Source organism: Budorcas taxicolor, chromosome 15 (assembly GCF_023091745.1).
Source record: "Budorcas taxicolor isolate Tak-1 chromosome 15, Takin1.1, whole genome shotgun sequence".
Classification (NCBI taxonomy): Eukaryota; Metazoa; Chordata; class Mammalia; order Artiodactyla; family Bovidae; genus Budorcas; species Budorcas taxicolor.
The window spans coordinates 53,997,026-54,010,027 of NC_068924.1; the positions used below are offsets into that span (position 1 = coordinate 53,997,026).

The window sequence follows — 13,002 nt, forward strand, 5'->3', positions numbered from 1 at the left end:
GTTTTGGCTATTCTGAGTCCCTTGCGATTCTATATGAATTTTGAAATCAGCTTGTCAGTTTCTACAAAGGAGAATGCTGGTTTTCAGTGTATTAACTTTACACTTTTGTTAATTTATTTTTTTTATTTTTAATTTTTTAAATTTATTTTTAAGTATTTTATTTTTCTAGTTATTTGGATTAGTATAGAAGTGCCACTGAATCTATTGATTTTACATCTGCAGCTTAGCTAAACTCACTTTTAGTCCTAAATAGTTTTTAGTGAATTCCTTAGGATTTTCTATATGAAATATCAAATCATCTGCAAATAGAGATAATTTCTTCTGTTATAGTCAGGATGCCTTGTATTTCTTTTTCTTGCCTGATTTCCCTAACTAGAATGGTAAAATTTTGAATATAACTGGCAAGAGTGAGTATCATTGTTTTGTTTCTAGTTTTTTCTATTCATAGAACTTCTTTCAGTGTCTGTTGTAAGGTGGTCAGTTAGCAACAAATTCACTTCATTTTTAGTTTATTTGGTAAAGACTATTTCATCTGCAATATTTGAAAGACAGCTTTGCTGAATATCAGATTCTTGGTTGACGGATTTTCTTTGACACTTTGAACACATATTTCTACTGCCTCCTGCCCTCCGTTGTTTCCACTGAAAAGGCAGTTTTGAACCCCTATGCAGTTCCCTTGTAAATGAAAAATTGTTTTTCTCTTGATGCTTTCTGGATTTCCTCCATGTCTTTGACTTTCAGCATTTTAAGTATGCTATGCGTGTTTGTGGATCTCTTTGTATTTATCTTCTTTAGTGTTTGTCCAGCTTCCTGATGTGTAAGTTAATGCTTTTCAATAAATTTGGGACATTTTCAGCCATTATTTCTTTGAATGTCCCCTTTTCTCTCTATTCCTTCCTTTTTGTAGTTACATATGTGTTGTGTACTTACTGGTGTTTCACATTTATGTTCATTTTTTCATTCTTTTTTCTTTCTGTTCTTCAGCTTGCATAATCTGTAACTGATCTATCTTTAAATTTGTTAATTCATTTTTCTGCTAGTTCAGATCTGCTCTTAAGCCCTTCTAGTGAATTTTTTATTTCAATTACTATACTTTTCAGCTCTACATTTTCCATTTGATTCTTTTTTATAATTTCTATTGCTTAATTAATATTCTTTATTTGATGCAACTTTGTTATCATACCTTCTTTTACTTCTGTAATCAAGCTTTCCTCTAGTTCTGTGAACATATGTGTAATGGCTGTTTTGAAGCCTTTTTGTTGTTGTTAAATCTGACATGTGGTTGCTCTCACAGTTTCTGTTGACTGCTTTTTTTCCCCTGTGTGGGTCATATTTTCCTTTTTTTTTGCATGCCTCTTGATGCTTTTGTTGAAAACTGAACATTTTAGACATTTACATTGACATTTTAGATTGTATATATAGATAATGGACATTGTATGTTATAACTGGGTACAGGTCTTCCTCTACCCTCATTCGTGGTTTGTTACTGTTACTTGCATGGTTATTTGTTGTTCAGTGACTGGATCAGTTATTTTGTTGAAGTTAAGCCCCCACTGTTGTTCCTTAGGGAGGTACAGCTCCAGGTATGCCCAGTCATTCTGAGATGACAGTGGTGTTGGTATGGCTCTTTCTTCTTTTTTCCTGACCACATCTAGTTGTTAAACTTCACTAACTGATTTCTCTGTTGTATCCAACAATGCTCTGGAGCATAAGTTGCTCAACAGACTGTTGCAAATTGTGGCTTCTTTGAAGGAATAATTTCAAAGGTCTATTTTTGATATTTGTTCTTACCACAGGAGGGTTCCTCTCAGCTTCCTTACTATTCGGCTCTCTTCTACAAACTATCTGGCCTATAGTCTATCTTAATCAAATCCATTATTCTACTTATAGAATTGCCTTTCATCACATCTGCCACTGTTTTGAGATACCCTTAGGCTTGAACTTTTCCACTGTTTTTCAGTTGCTAAGTGGAGTCTGACTCTGCGACCCCATGCATGCCAGGCTTCCCTGTTCTTCACTATCTCCTGGAGTTTGTTGAAACTCATGTCCATTCAGTCAGTGATATCATCAAACCATCTCATCCTCTGTTGCAGGAATGGGAAACCCCTTCCAGGGCCCGAGAGTGGGCTCTTGTTTAACACTTGGAAATGAGTTGTCCAAGGAGACATATGAGCTGACAAAGCAAGAGATTTTATTGGGAAAGAGATTGCTTGGCTGAAGGCAGCAGACTAAAGGAACCCAAGAGAAGTGCTTTGCCACGTGGCTTGCAGTCTCTGGTTTTATGGTGGTGGGGTTAGCTTCCTGGTTGTCTTTGGCCAATCATTCTGACTCAGAGTCCTTCCTGGTGGTGCAAGGATTGCTCAGCCAAGATGGATGCCAGCAAGAAGGATACTGGGAGGTAGTTGGACACATGGTGTCTCCTTTTGACCTTTCCCAAACTCTTCTATTACTGGTGGCTTATTAGTTCCGTGTTCCTTGCAGGGACCTCCTGTCATAAAATAACTCAAACAGATGATTACTATGGTGGCTGGCCAGGGTGGGTGATTTCAATCAATGTGATTCCCTTAACAGCCCTCTTCTCCTCCTTCCCTCAATTTTTCCCAGCATCAAGGTCTTTTCCAATGAGTTGACTCTTCACATCATGTGACCAAAGGATTGGAACTTCAGCTTTAGTATCAGTCCTTCCAATGAATATTCGGGGTTGATTTTCTTTAGGATTGACTGATTTGATCTCCTTGCAATCCAAGGGACTCCCAAGAGTCTTCTCCAGCACCACACTTCAAAGGCATCAATTCTGTGTCACCCAGCCTTCTTTATGGTCCAACTCTCACATTCATAAATGACTACTGGGAAAACTATAGCTTTGACTGGACGGACCTTTGTTGGTGAAGTAATGGCTCTTCTTTTTAATACACTATCTAGGTTTATCAAAGCTTTTCTTCCAAGGAGCAAGAGTCTTTTAATTTTATGACTGTAGTCCCTGTCCGCAGTGATTTTGGAGCCCAAGAAATAAAGTCTGTCACTGTTTCCATTGTTTCCCTACCTATTTGCCACGAAGTGATGGGACTGGATGCCATGATCTTAGTTTTCTGAATGTTAAGTTTTAAGCCAGCTTTTTCACTCTCCTCTTTTACTTTCATCAAGAGGCTCTTTAGTTCTTCTTCATTTTCTGCCATAAGGGTGGTGTCATCTGCATATCTGAGGTTATTGATATTTCTCCTGGCAATCTTGATTACAACTTGAGCTTCATCCAGCCCTACATTTAGCATGATATACTCTGCATGTAAGTTAAATAAGTAGGGTGACAGTATACAGCCTTGATGTACTCCTTTCCCAATTTGGAACCAGTCTGTTGTTCCATGTCCAGTTCTAACTGTTGCTTCTTGACCTGCATATAGGTTTCTTAGGAGGCAGGTCAGGTGGTCTGGTATTCCCATCTCTTTCAGAATTTTCCAGTTTTTTGTGATTGACACAGTCATAGGCTTTAGCATAGTCAATTAAACAGAAGTAGGTATTTTTCTGGAATTCCCTTGCCTTTTCTATGATCCAGTTGATATTGGTAGTTTGATCTCTGGTTCCTCTGCCTTTTCTAAATCCAGTTTGTACATCTGGGAGTTCTTGGTTCATGTACTATTGAAGCCTAGCTTGGAAGATTTTGAGCATTACCTTGCTAGCATGTGAAATGAGTGCAGTTGTGTGGCAATTTGAACATTCTTTGGCATTGCCTTTCTTTGGAATTGGAATAAAAACTGACCTTTTCCAGTCCTCTGGCCACTGCTGAGTTTTCCAAATTTGCTGACATAATGAGTGAAGCACTTTCACAGCATCATTTTTTAGGATTTGAAATAGCTCAGCTGGAATTCCATCACCTCTACTAGCTTTTCGTATGGTTTTTCCAAAGGCCTATTTGACTTCACACTCCAGGATGTCTGACTCTAGGTGAGTGATCACATCATCCTGGTTATCTGAGTCATTAAGACACTGTTTTGTATAGTTCTTCTGTGTATTCTTTCCATCTCTTGTTAATATCTTCTGCTTCTGTTAGGTCCATACCATTTCTGTCCTTTATTGTACCCATCTTTGCATGAAATGTTCCCTTGGTATCTAATTTTCTTGAAGAGATCTCTAGTCTTTTTTGTCACATCCTCTACTGTTTCAGAGAGCACCCTTAGGTTTGAATTTCTCCATGCTCTGTTACAAATGAGTTCAGTTTCTCTGGGAAGAGGCTAGGGAGCTGTTTTAAGACCTGTTTTTGTCCTCAGTCAGCTCTGGAACTGTGAGGGTAGGGTCATGGCAGGCTTTTCTCTGAATGTTACCCCTGCTCTATGAGCTGACAGCACTCAGTGAAGTCAAGTGTGGGAGAGTGGGCAAGCAGCCTAAGATCGTCTTGCCTTGCTTTCCATGGTGGTGGAGCCACTGTCTTACAAGTCAGAGCAGGAGTGGTCACGAGCCCAATATTCTCAGAGGCTTTTTGCCCAAGATAGAGCCATGGATTGGGGGCTGGGCAGAAGGGAGTAGCCACCTCTCGACTGCAGTGGCCTGTGACTTAGCAACAGGTACTAGGGAGCACGATGAGATAAGCTGAAGTCCTTCTACTCCTCAGAAGAAAGCCCTCTAGGAGCTGGAGAAGGAGGAAACTCTGTGCCCTTTATTGTGGCAGTCTGGAGAGGAGTCCCTGCTTCACCTAGGGAGGGATGAGGAGGAACAGGTCTTAGTTTAAATATTAGAGATCTCCCCTGTCTTACCAAATGTATTCTTGAATAGATGTTTTTTGTTTGGTCTTGGGACTGTTGCCAGAGCCTTTCATTGGTTGGTTTTATTTATTTATTTTTTTAAAATCATTTTCACCAGTTTCATTGTCAGCAGAGCTCATGTTTTCTTGTCAGAAATCAATCGGTTTTTGTCATTTGCTTATTTTAAATTGAGGTATAATTGATACATAACATATTATTAGTTTGAGGTGTATAACATAATGATTGATATATGCATGTATCATGAAATGACCCCAAGAAGTTTAATTAACATCCATTACCACACAAAGAGGAGAGTGAAAAAGTTGGCTTAAAGCTCAACATTCAGAAAACTAAGATCATGGCATCTGGTCCCATCACTTCATAGCAAATAGATGGGGAAACAGTGGAAACAGTGTCAGACTTTTTTGGGGAGGGCTCCAAAATCACTGTAGATGGTGACTGCAGCCATGAAATTAAAAGACGTTTACTCCTTGGAAGGAAAGTTATGACCAACCTAGACAGCATATTAAAAAGGAGAGACATTACTTTGCTAACAAAGGTCCATCTAGTCAGGGCTATGGTTTTTCAAGTGGTCATGTATGAATGTGAGAGTTGAACTATAAAGAAAGCTGAGCACCGAAGAATTGATGCTTTTGAACTGTGGTGTTGGAGAAGACTCTTGGGAGTCCCTTGGACTGCAAAGAGATCCAACCAGTCCATCCTAAAGGAGATCAGTCCTGGGTATTCATTGGAAGGGCTGATGTTGAAGCTGAAACTCCAGTACTTTGGCCACCTGATGCGAAGAGCTGACTCATTTGAAAAGACCCTGATGCTGGGAAAGATCGAGGGCAGGAGGAGAAGGGGACGACAGAGGATAAGATGGTTGGATGGCATCACCGACTCGATGGACATGGGTTTGGATGGACCCCGGGAGTTGGTGATGGACAGGGAGGCCTGGTGTGCTGCAATTCATGGGGTCACAAAGAGTTGGACACGACTGAGCGACTGAACTGAACTGAACTGAACTGAACCACACAGTTGGCTTCCCAGGTGGCTCAGTGGTAAAGAATATGCCTGTCAGTATAGGAGACACAGAAGATGCAGGTTCCATCCCTGGGTTGGGAAGATCCCCTGGAAGAGAAAATAGCAACTGACTCTAGTATTGCCTGAAAAATCCCATGCAGAGAGGAGCCTGGTTGGCTACAGTCCATGTGGTCACAAAATGTTGGACACAACTGAGCAGTTGAGCACACCACACAGTTTGTTTTGTTTTGTTTTGTTTTGATGATGTTAGGGCCAAAATCTTGGCTTTCTCTGCCCTCTGAAGCCGAATAAAAAAGTACGAAGACAGAGTTTGGAGGAATTAGAAAGATGGCTTTAATCCTCAGCCAGCAGAGGGCGGAGGAGCCTGATAGGCTACAGTCCATGGGGTCGCTAAGAGTCGACATGACTGAGCAATTCACTTTCACTTCTCACTTTCATACATTGGAGAAGGAAGTGGTAACCCACTCCAGTGTTCTTACCTGGAGAATCTCAGGGATGGGGGAGCCTTGTGGGCTGCTGTCTATTGGGTCGCACAGTCAGACACGACTGAAGCGACTTAGCAGCAGCAGCAGAGGGCGACACAACAGCCTCGTGCCTCAAGAACTGAGCCTCCACTTCTATGCGGAGTCTAGGAGCTTATATAAGATGAGGGCTTGCAGTCAGGAGTCAATGATGAGGAACAAAGGTGTAAGGATCTTGTATTCTTCCTCTTGCATTGTTCCAAGAAACTGATAGAGTGGCATCAGGTATCCCAGTAATTGAATCTGGCAGTTTGGTATCCCTGTGGCCTTCTTTGTGTAGTGCAAAAAGAGAAGAACTATGAGGGGTGGTCTATGAAGCGAGTGCTATAAAGGTGAACACCAGATTCGGGATGTAATTCACACAGAGTCAGGATAATAGGTGCAAAATGTAGCTCATGTCGAGTTAGGGGGCAGAAAAGCAATCTTAGTTACAGACTAGAGATTAGGTTTGATGCTTTTGAATTGCAGTGCTGGGGAAGACTCTTGAGAGTCTCTTGGACAGCAAGGAGATCAAACCAATCAATCCTAAAGGAAATCAACCCTGAATATTCATTGGAAGGACTTGATGCTAAAACTCCAATCCTTTGGCCACCTGATGTGAAGAGTAGACTCATTGGTAAAGACCTTGATGCTGGGAAAGATTGAGGGCAAGAGAAGAAGGGGCTGACAGAGGATGAGTTGGTTGTATGGCATCGCTGACTCAATGGACATGAGTTTGAGCAAACTCCAGGAAATAGTGAAGTACAGGGAAGCCTGGCATTCTGCAGTCCATGGGGTTGCAAATAGTCGGACACGACTGAGTGACTGAACCACAACGACAGATTAGGAACGGTTAAAGTAAAAAATAGGAATGATCAGGCCTGCTGACTGTTCTCTGTACCTTCTTTGTTCTGAGGAAAAGGGAAAGAAAAAACTTAATTCCTCTTTTTTCCTGTTTACTGCAACAAAGAGGAATGGTTTTAAAAGCACAGGAGTTATCTTCTTTATGTATCGTAAGCATTCATTAATGAGATAATTCTAAAATTCATTTTTCCCCTATAGCTTTATAGTTGATGATTTATTATAATCAGAATTTGTTTATACAGTAGTAATACTTTTTTATCTATTGAATCCTTGCTATGTATTAGGCAACTCACAGTTTTCCCATAATTAATCTTCACAACAATCCTAGAAGGTATATATACTAATATTATCTTTATTTTATGAATGGAAAGCTAAGTCATAAAGATCATTAAGTAATTTGACTAATTATGCCTAGATGTTATTATTTTAACTTCTTTGTTGGGTATAAGTATTTTATAATTATTTAAGGCTATTAAATAAATATATTTGTTTGGTACCTCATATCTTAACCTAAATCACCATCCAAAAAAGTAATAAAAATTTTAGTTGTCTATTGAAATATATTCTGTTCCATGAATTATTTCAGTGAAGTTTAGTGGGGAAAAAGTGTTAGCAAAACTTTCCTTCCTTAGTTAACAGCTGTTAGGACTTAAATTTGTTGTTAGCATGAGAGATTTCTTTTAAATGGACATCTGAAATTTGGAAAGTCAGTGTAAAAGTAACATTTAAATAAATTTGAAAAATATATAAAAAATATAACATCACCACCCTAATATTTTAATTTTATTTTTATATATTATTTTCAAATTCTTGTCCACATGTGTATTTTATGTAGATTCAATAACAGCATATTCTGTACTTTTGACAAAGTGAGCTATTTAAATACTTTAAAATAAGTTTAAAAATAAAAGGTTCAAAAAGAAAATGTTCTTGCTTTTTGTAATCTTAAGAGGGTAGAAAAATCTTTGATAGAGTAGAGAATATATAAAAGCTACATTAACTTTTATTTTTGTCTTCTTATCCTAATCCTTTCATCCCAAGTATTTGCATAGAACACAGATTGTCTGTGAAAGTTAAGATCAATGGCTAATTTGGTTTGAAAGCTCTCATATGATGTAATCATAGACAAAAATCATTTTTCATTAAGAACTTGTTAAATAGTTTTTGTAGTATTTTAATTATATTCCTGAATCAAAGAAATTTGGAAAGATAGGAGTTTGAGGGATAAAAGTTAAAAGAGTATAATTCATCAATATGAAAGAAAGCTTCTTTTTAGTCATGACTCAGTAAATGTGTATAACTGCTGCCCTCTTGGGTTGATATAAAGCACGTTATTAAAAAATAATTTGTATTGAGATTTATCTTTCTTCTTTCAAAGGTGTTAAAATCATCACACAACAAGTTCAACCAAGTAAAATCTTACCCAAACCAGTGACAGCAACTCTGCCTACCAGTAGCAATTCCCCTATTATGGTGGTTAGCAGTAATGGTGCAATTATGACAACTAAACTGGTAACCACTCCTACTGGTAAGTTATCTTGAGCATCAGTCCATTCATTCATCATACTCACTGAGTAATTTCTCTGACCCAGTAATTTGCTTGACATTGGGAATATAGAAATTCAGGAGACAATTCTTCAAAGAGGCCTCTCTTGACTCTTCCCTCCTCCCAACTTGAATTAGCTCTCTGCTGTTGTCATGGTCCTCTTCTTTTCCTTGTAACACATACTACAATTTCTAATTACTTAGGTACTATTTTGTCAATTTGTTTGATGTTAATTACTTTATTAGCTCATGAGCTCCATGAGGATAAGGGACCGTGTCTGTGTTATTCACCATATGTATGTAGAGCTCATCTGTAAGTAGGTGTTCAGTCAGAATTTGTTGAGTGAATGAAAATACAGTCCCAGCCCAAGAGAATCTCACCCTGACGAGGCTGAGAATCTTTGTTACATTATTGTATGGTAAGTGTTAGTCTGACTGAGAGAAGCATTGGATGCCATTTTACCCAGTTATGAGAGCATCCAGACTATGGCCCAAGGAAGTGACAGTATAGAGCATTTGAAATCGGACCATCCTTTGTGACTTTGACCAGTTTAGTTCCTCTCAGTCTTTTCCGTTGTCTATTTCTATGTGATCATAATGCCTTTACTAAATCTGGTATGTTAAGTCCCCGGGAGAGTGCTTTACTAGCCATTACTATAATAGCCATTACTATAAATTAATGTTAGCATTAGTAGTATCCATTGCTGTTATTTTAAACTTCTGTAACTCTTACCAGACTCTTTGAAGAGGGCCAAGTTTAGATGATGAGATGAGATTGTTGGATGGCATCACTGACTCAATGGACATGAGTTTGACCAAACTCTAGGAGATAGTGAAGGACAGGGAAACCTGGCATGCTGTGGTCCATGGGGTTGCAAAGAGTCAGACATGGCTTAACAACTGAACAACAGATTTAGATGATAGAATCTGAAGAGTGTAAAATGATTCCTTTCTCAAGCTTATAAGCTATCACCTGTTGGCCATTATGTAAAAGTGTGTATAAACATTACCCTTAATCTCCCTTAAGCTTTAATGTCTCCTTTTCAGAGACAAAGCAGAGACTTATGTTAAGCAGCATCACGTGGCCACACAGTCTATAAAAGACAGGACTGGAATTTGAATCCAGGTCTGTTTGACTCCCAAAACTTTTTTTAAAAGGTTGTGATAAAATAGAGATAACATAAAATTTGCCATTTTCACCATTTTTAAGTGTACATTTCATTGGCATTAAGTACATTAATGTTGTTTTGCAGCCATTACAGCCATCTAGCTCCAAAACATTGTTGTCTTCCCAAACTGAAACTGCCCATTAGACAATAACTCTCCATTCCCACCTTCTTCCAATCCCTGAAAACTGCCATTCTACAATACTTAATCTTCTTGCAAAGCCTATGCTTTAAAAACAGTTTTTCTTTTATTGACTCTATCATTCTTCACCCAAAACTTTCTCCATTTTGTACAAAGATGTGATTCCTCATGTTAGGGAAAGGTAGTGAAAAATAATGTATGCTTATGTATCTATATTAGAATAAATGTTTCTGCAAATTTTAAAACAAAAGCTAAAGTTGAAATATTTTCCAGTTGTAATTAATTCAAGCTATTTATCTTCATAGCATATTTATTTTGTACTATATTTATTTTTCTGATTTAGATGTATGTTTGTAATTAGTTTAATTCTACTTAATGTTCCTCTGCTTCTTCCTTTTTTTGGGTAGTGATTGTATTTTAAAATGGTAAATACTAACTGGATAAAACCAATTTTAGGGGGGTTTTGAAAATGATTATTACAGTGACTTCTGAACCTAATTATGAAAAAAATGTTCTCAGTTGAAGAAGGTGTTACCTGAATTATCTTCTTTCTCTCCAAAACAAACTGTTCTTAGGAACAGTTTTAGAAACTTAGGAATAGTATTTCTGAGTTACGAGATGTGTGAGACGCTACAATAGGCTAATCTGGTTAATTTTTAGTTCCTGTTTGGGGAAAGGAAAAAGTGCTAAAAATAGTGGGGAAGAGTGTAAAATCTTTTTGAGAGATATGAAGAAAAATATTCTAACAGGTCAGTTAAAGTTGAGGAAATATGTAAATAGTGAATTTTCTCAGTAAAAATATATTCCTGGCAACTCTTGGCAGCTACAACTTTAATCTCTAGTAAAATGATGAAATAACTCTTTAATGATGGAAATGTATTTAGAGGGTAGCAGAGTACAAAACAGTAAAAGTTTATAAAATTTTAGGCAAACAATATACTGCCTTATTTGCTGAGTGCTGACATTGGATTTGGCACTGAGAGCATAAAACAGATGCAGAGACCTTGAAATCTAGAACAGAAATATCTAAAATGCTCTGGCAGGAAAGATAATTAAATTTAAGTTTCTTTTGGCACCAAGCTAGTGGAAGAAGGGTAGTGGAAGAAGGGAACAGAGTTAGTTATACTTTTTCTTGGGGTTAGTAATTTGATGCAACACATCACAAAATTTTATGTGTAAAGTTAATTCAAATTCAGTTGGCTGTAGTTCTTGCTATGTGCATTGAAAACTGGCTGTAAATTGTTACTTAATGGCTTGACACCTTGAAATTCCATTTTCAAGTTAAAGCAATGTAGATTACATTGAATTACAGTTAAACTGTATAAATTGTCATTCTTCTAAAAGTGATGACAAGTTTTTTCTTGGCTTTTCCCTTTTTATAGGCACACAGGCAACCTATACTCGGCCAACAGTGAGCCCATCTATAGGTCGGATGGCTGCAACCCCTGGAGCTGCAACCTACGTGAAAACTACCAGTGGTAGCATTATTACAGTAGTACCCAAATCATTAGCTACCTTGGGGGGCAAGATAATTAGCAGTAATATAGTTTCTGGTAGGTATATCTGAAATATGTTAAAGGTATAGGTGACCAATAAGAGGAAAAAACATTTCACTGTCAAAGGATACTGTTTGATTTCAGTTTTCTGCTTAGAAATCTAGAACTTTGTTTTTAGTCCTTATGTCTAGTGATTGAGTATAGTTTTTTAGTTCCAGTATAAAATCTTTACATGTTAAAAGTTTTAAAATAGAACATTTAGTTGCTTTTAATCAGAATGGAAGGGTTATAGTTTACATTTGCATAGAGATGTTTCATTTATAAAATATTGTCCCATCTATCAGTTCATTTCTACCTTAAAACTCGGAAATAGTTGGTATCATCTCCAGTTTATAGGTATAGATGTGTTTTACATTTCAAAAGATGAACTTGACCTGTCCAAAGCCACATAAACTAGACAGTGAAAGAACTAGTCATTTATTTGTCTAAATATGTTTGTGGGATCATAATCTCAATTACTAACTAGTATTTATTTGTCTGTATATGTTTGTGGGATCATAATCTGATAGTTTCAATTACTAATGTCACTTTAGCTTATTAAAAATAAAAATACTTGAATATTTTTATTTGCTTTTCACCATTTATAATGGCTTTTTACTTTTTAAAAATATTTAACTCAGATAATGAAAGCTAATATTTATCGGTATTTTAGAACCTTACCTGGTTTTTAATGGCTCATTTATTCCTGCAATATTTGAGTTGTGTACCCTGAAGTGGAATGTTAACATGGTATCTATTTTCATTGACTATTGTTTTTTAATTAAAATGATGTAAATAATCTCTGACCAGGCAAGCCCTGTGGACTTTTACTGTCTACCATTTTTGTAGACTAGCCATATTTTGTATGCCCCCAGTGAATTGTTCTGACATTTTAAAGTGAAGGAATTGAAGTTCCTGGCGGTAATATGATGTTGCTGATAACTCAAGGAGTGAAAAAAAACAAGGCAGGTTGTGGTATTGGCATGAAGCTTTGTATTTAAAGCTGCTAACTTTGGCTCTACTTTTTAAGCGTAAGTGAGAAACTTTGATGTTTGCCAAACTAAGGAGGGTGAAACCAGTAGGAAAAGAATCATCATACTCCAGCTTTTAAGAGGGTATTTTAAATAACACAGTTAAAACTCAGATTGTAATTTATTACCTGACAATATCTTTAAATAGTATAGAGCACACACTTAAACATTTTTCAAAAAGTAATGTTTTTTATTAGTGTATAACTTTTTATGACCATAGGGTATTTCTTTACTTAGGTATAAGTTCTTAATACCATATAGCTTGAAGGAATGTCATGAAGCCTCTTGTTTTCAAACCTTATTTATGATTTAGCTGCTTTGTATGAGGTTAGAGCAGTATACACAAGCACATTTTCCTAGAAGCAAAGAGGCAGTGAGGTTTATACCCTACACTTGTAAACATATCATCTACCTTTGTTCTAAAATATAAAGTAACTGGTGG

General features: G+C 37.1%; 1 protein-coding gene across 1 annotated transcript in view; it reads left to right on the top strand.

Moving 5' to 3' along the window:
* The window catches only part of EMSY (EMSY transcriptional repressor, BRCA2 interacting), a 79,175-nt gene that overhangs the window by 34,386 nt on the left and 31,787 nt on the right, over positions 1–13,002 (top strand). Inside the window, exons 11-12 of the mRNA XM_052653365.1 lie at positions 8,520–8,669; positions 11,377–11,547. Coding sequence (XP_052509325.1) covers positions 8,520–8,669; positions 11,377–11,547 — 321 coding nt within the window. The remainder of the gene's footprint in view (positions 1–8,519; positions 8,670–11,376; positions 11,548–13,002) is intronic.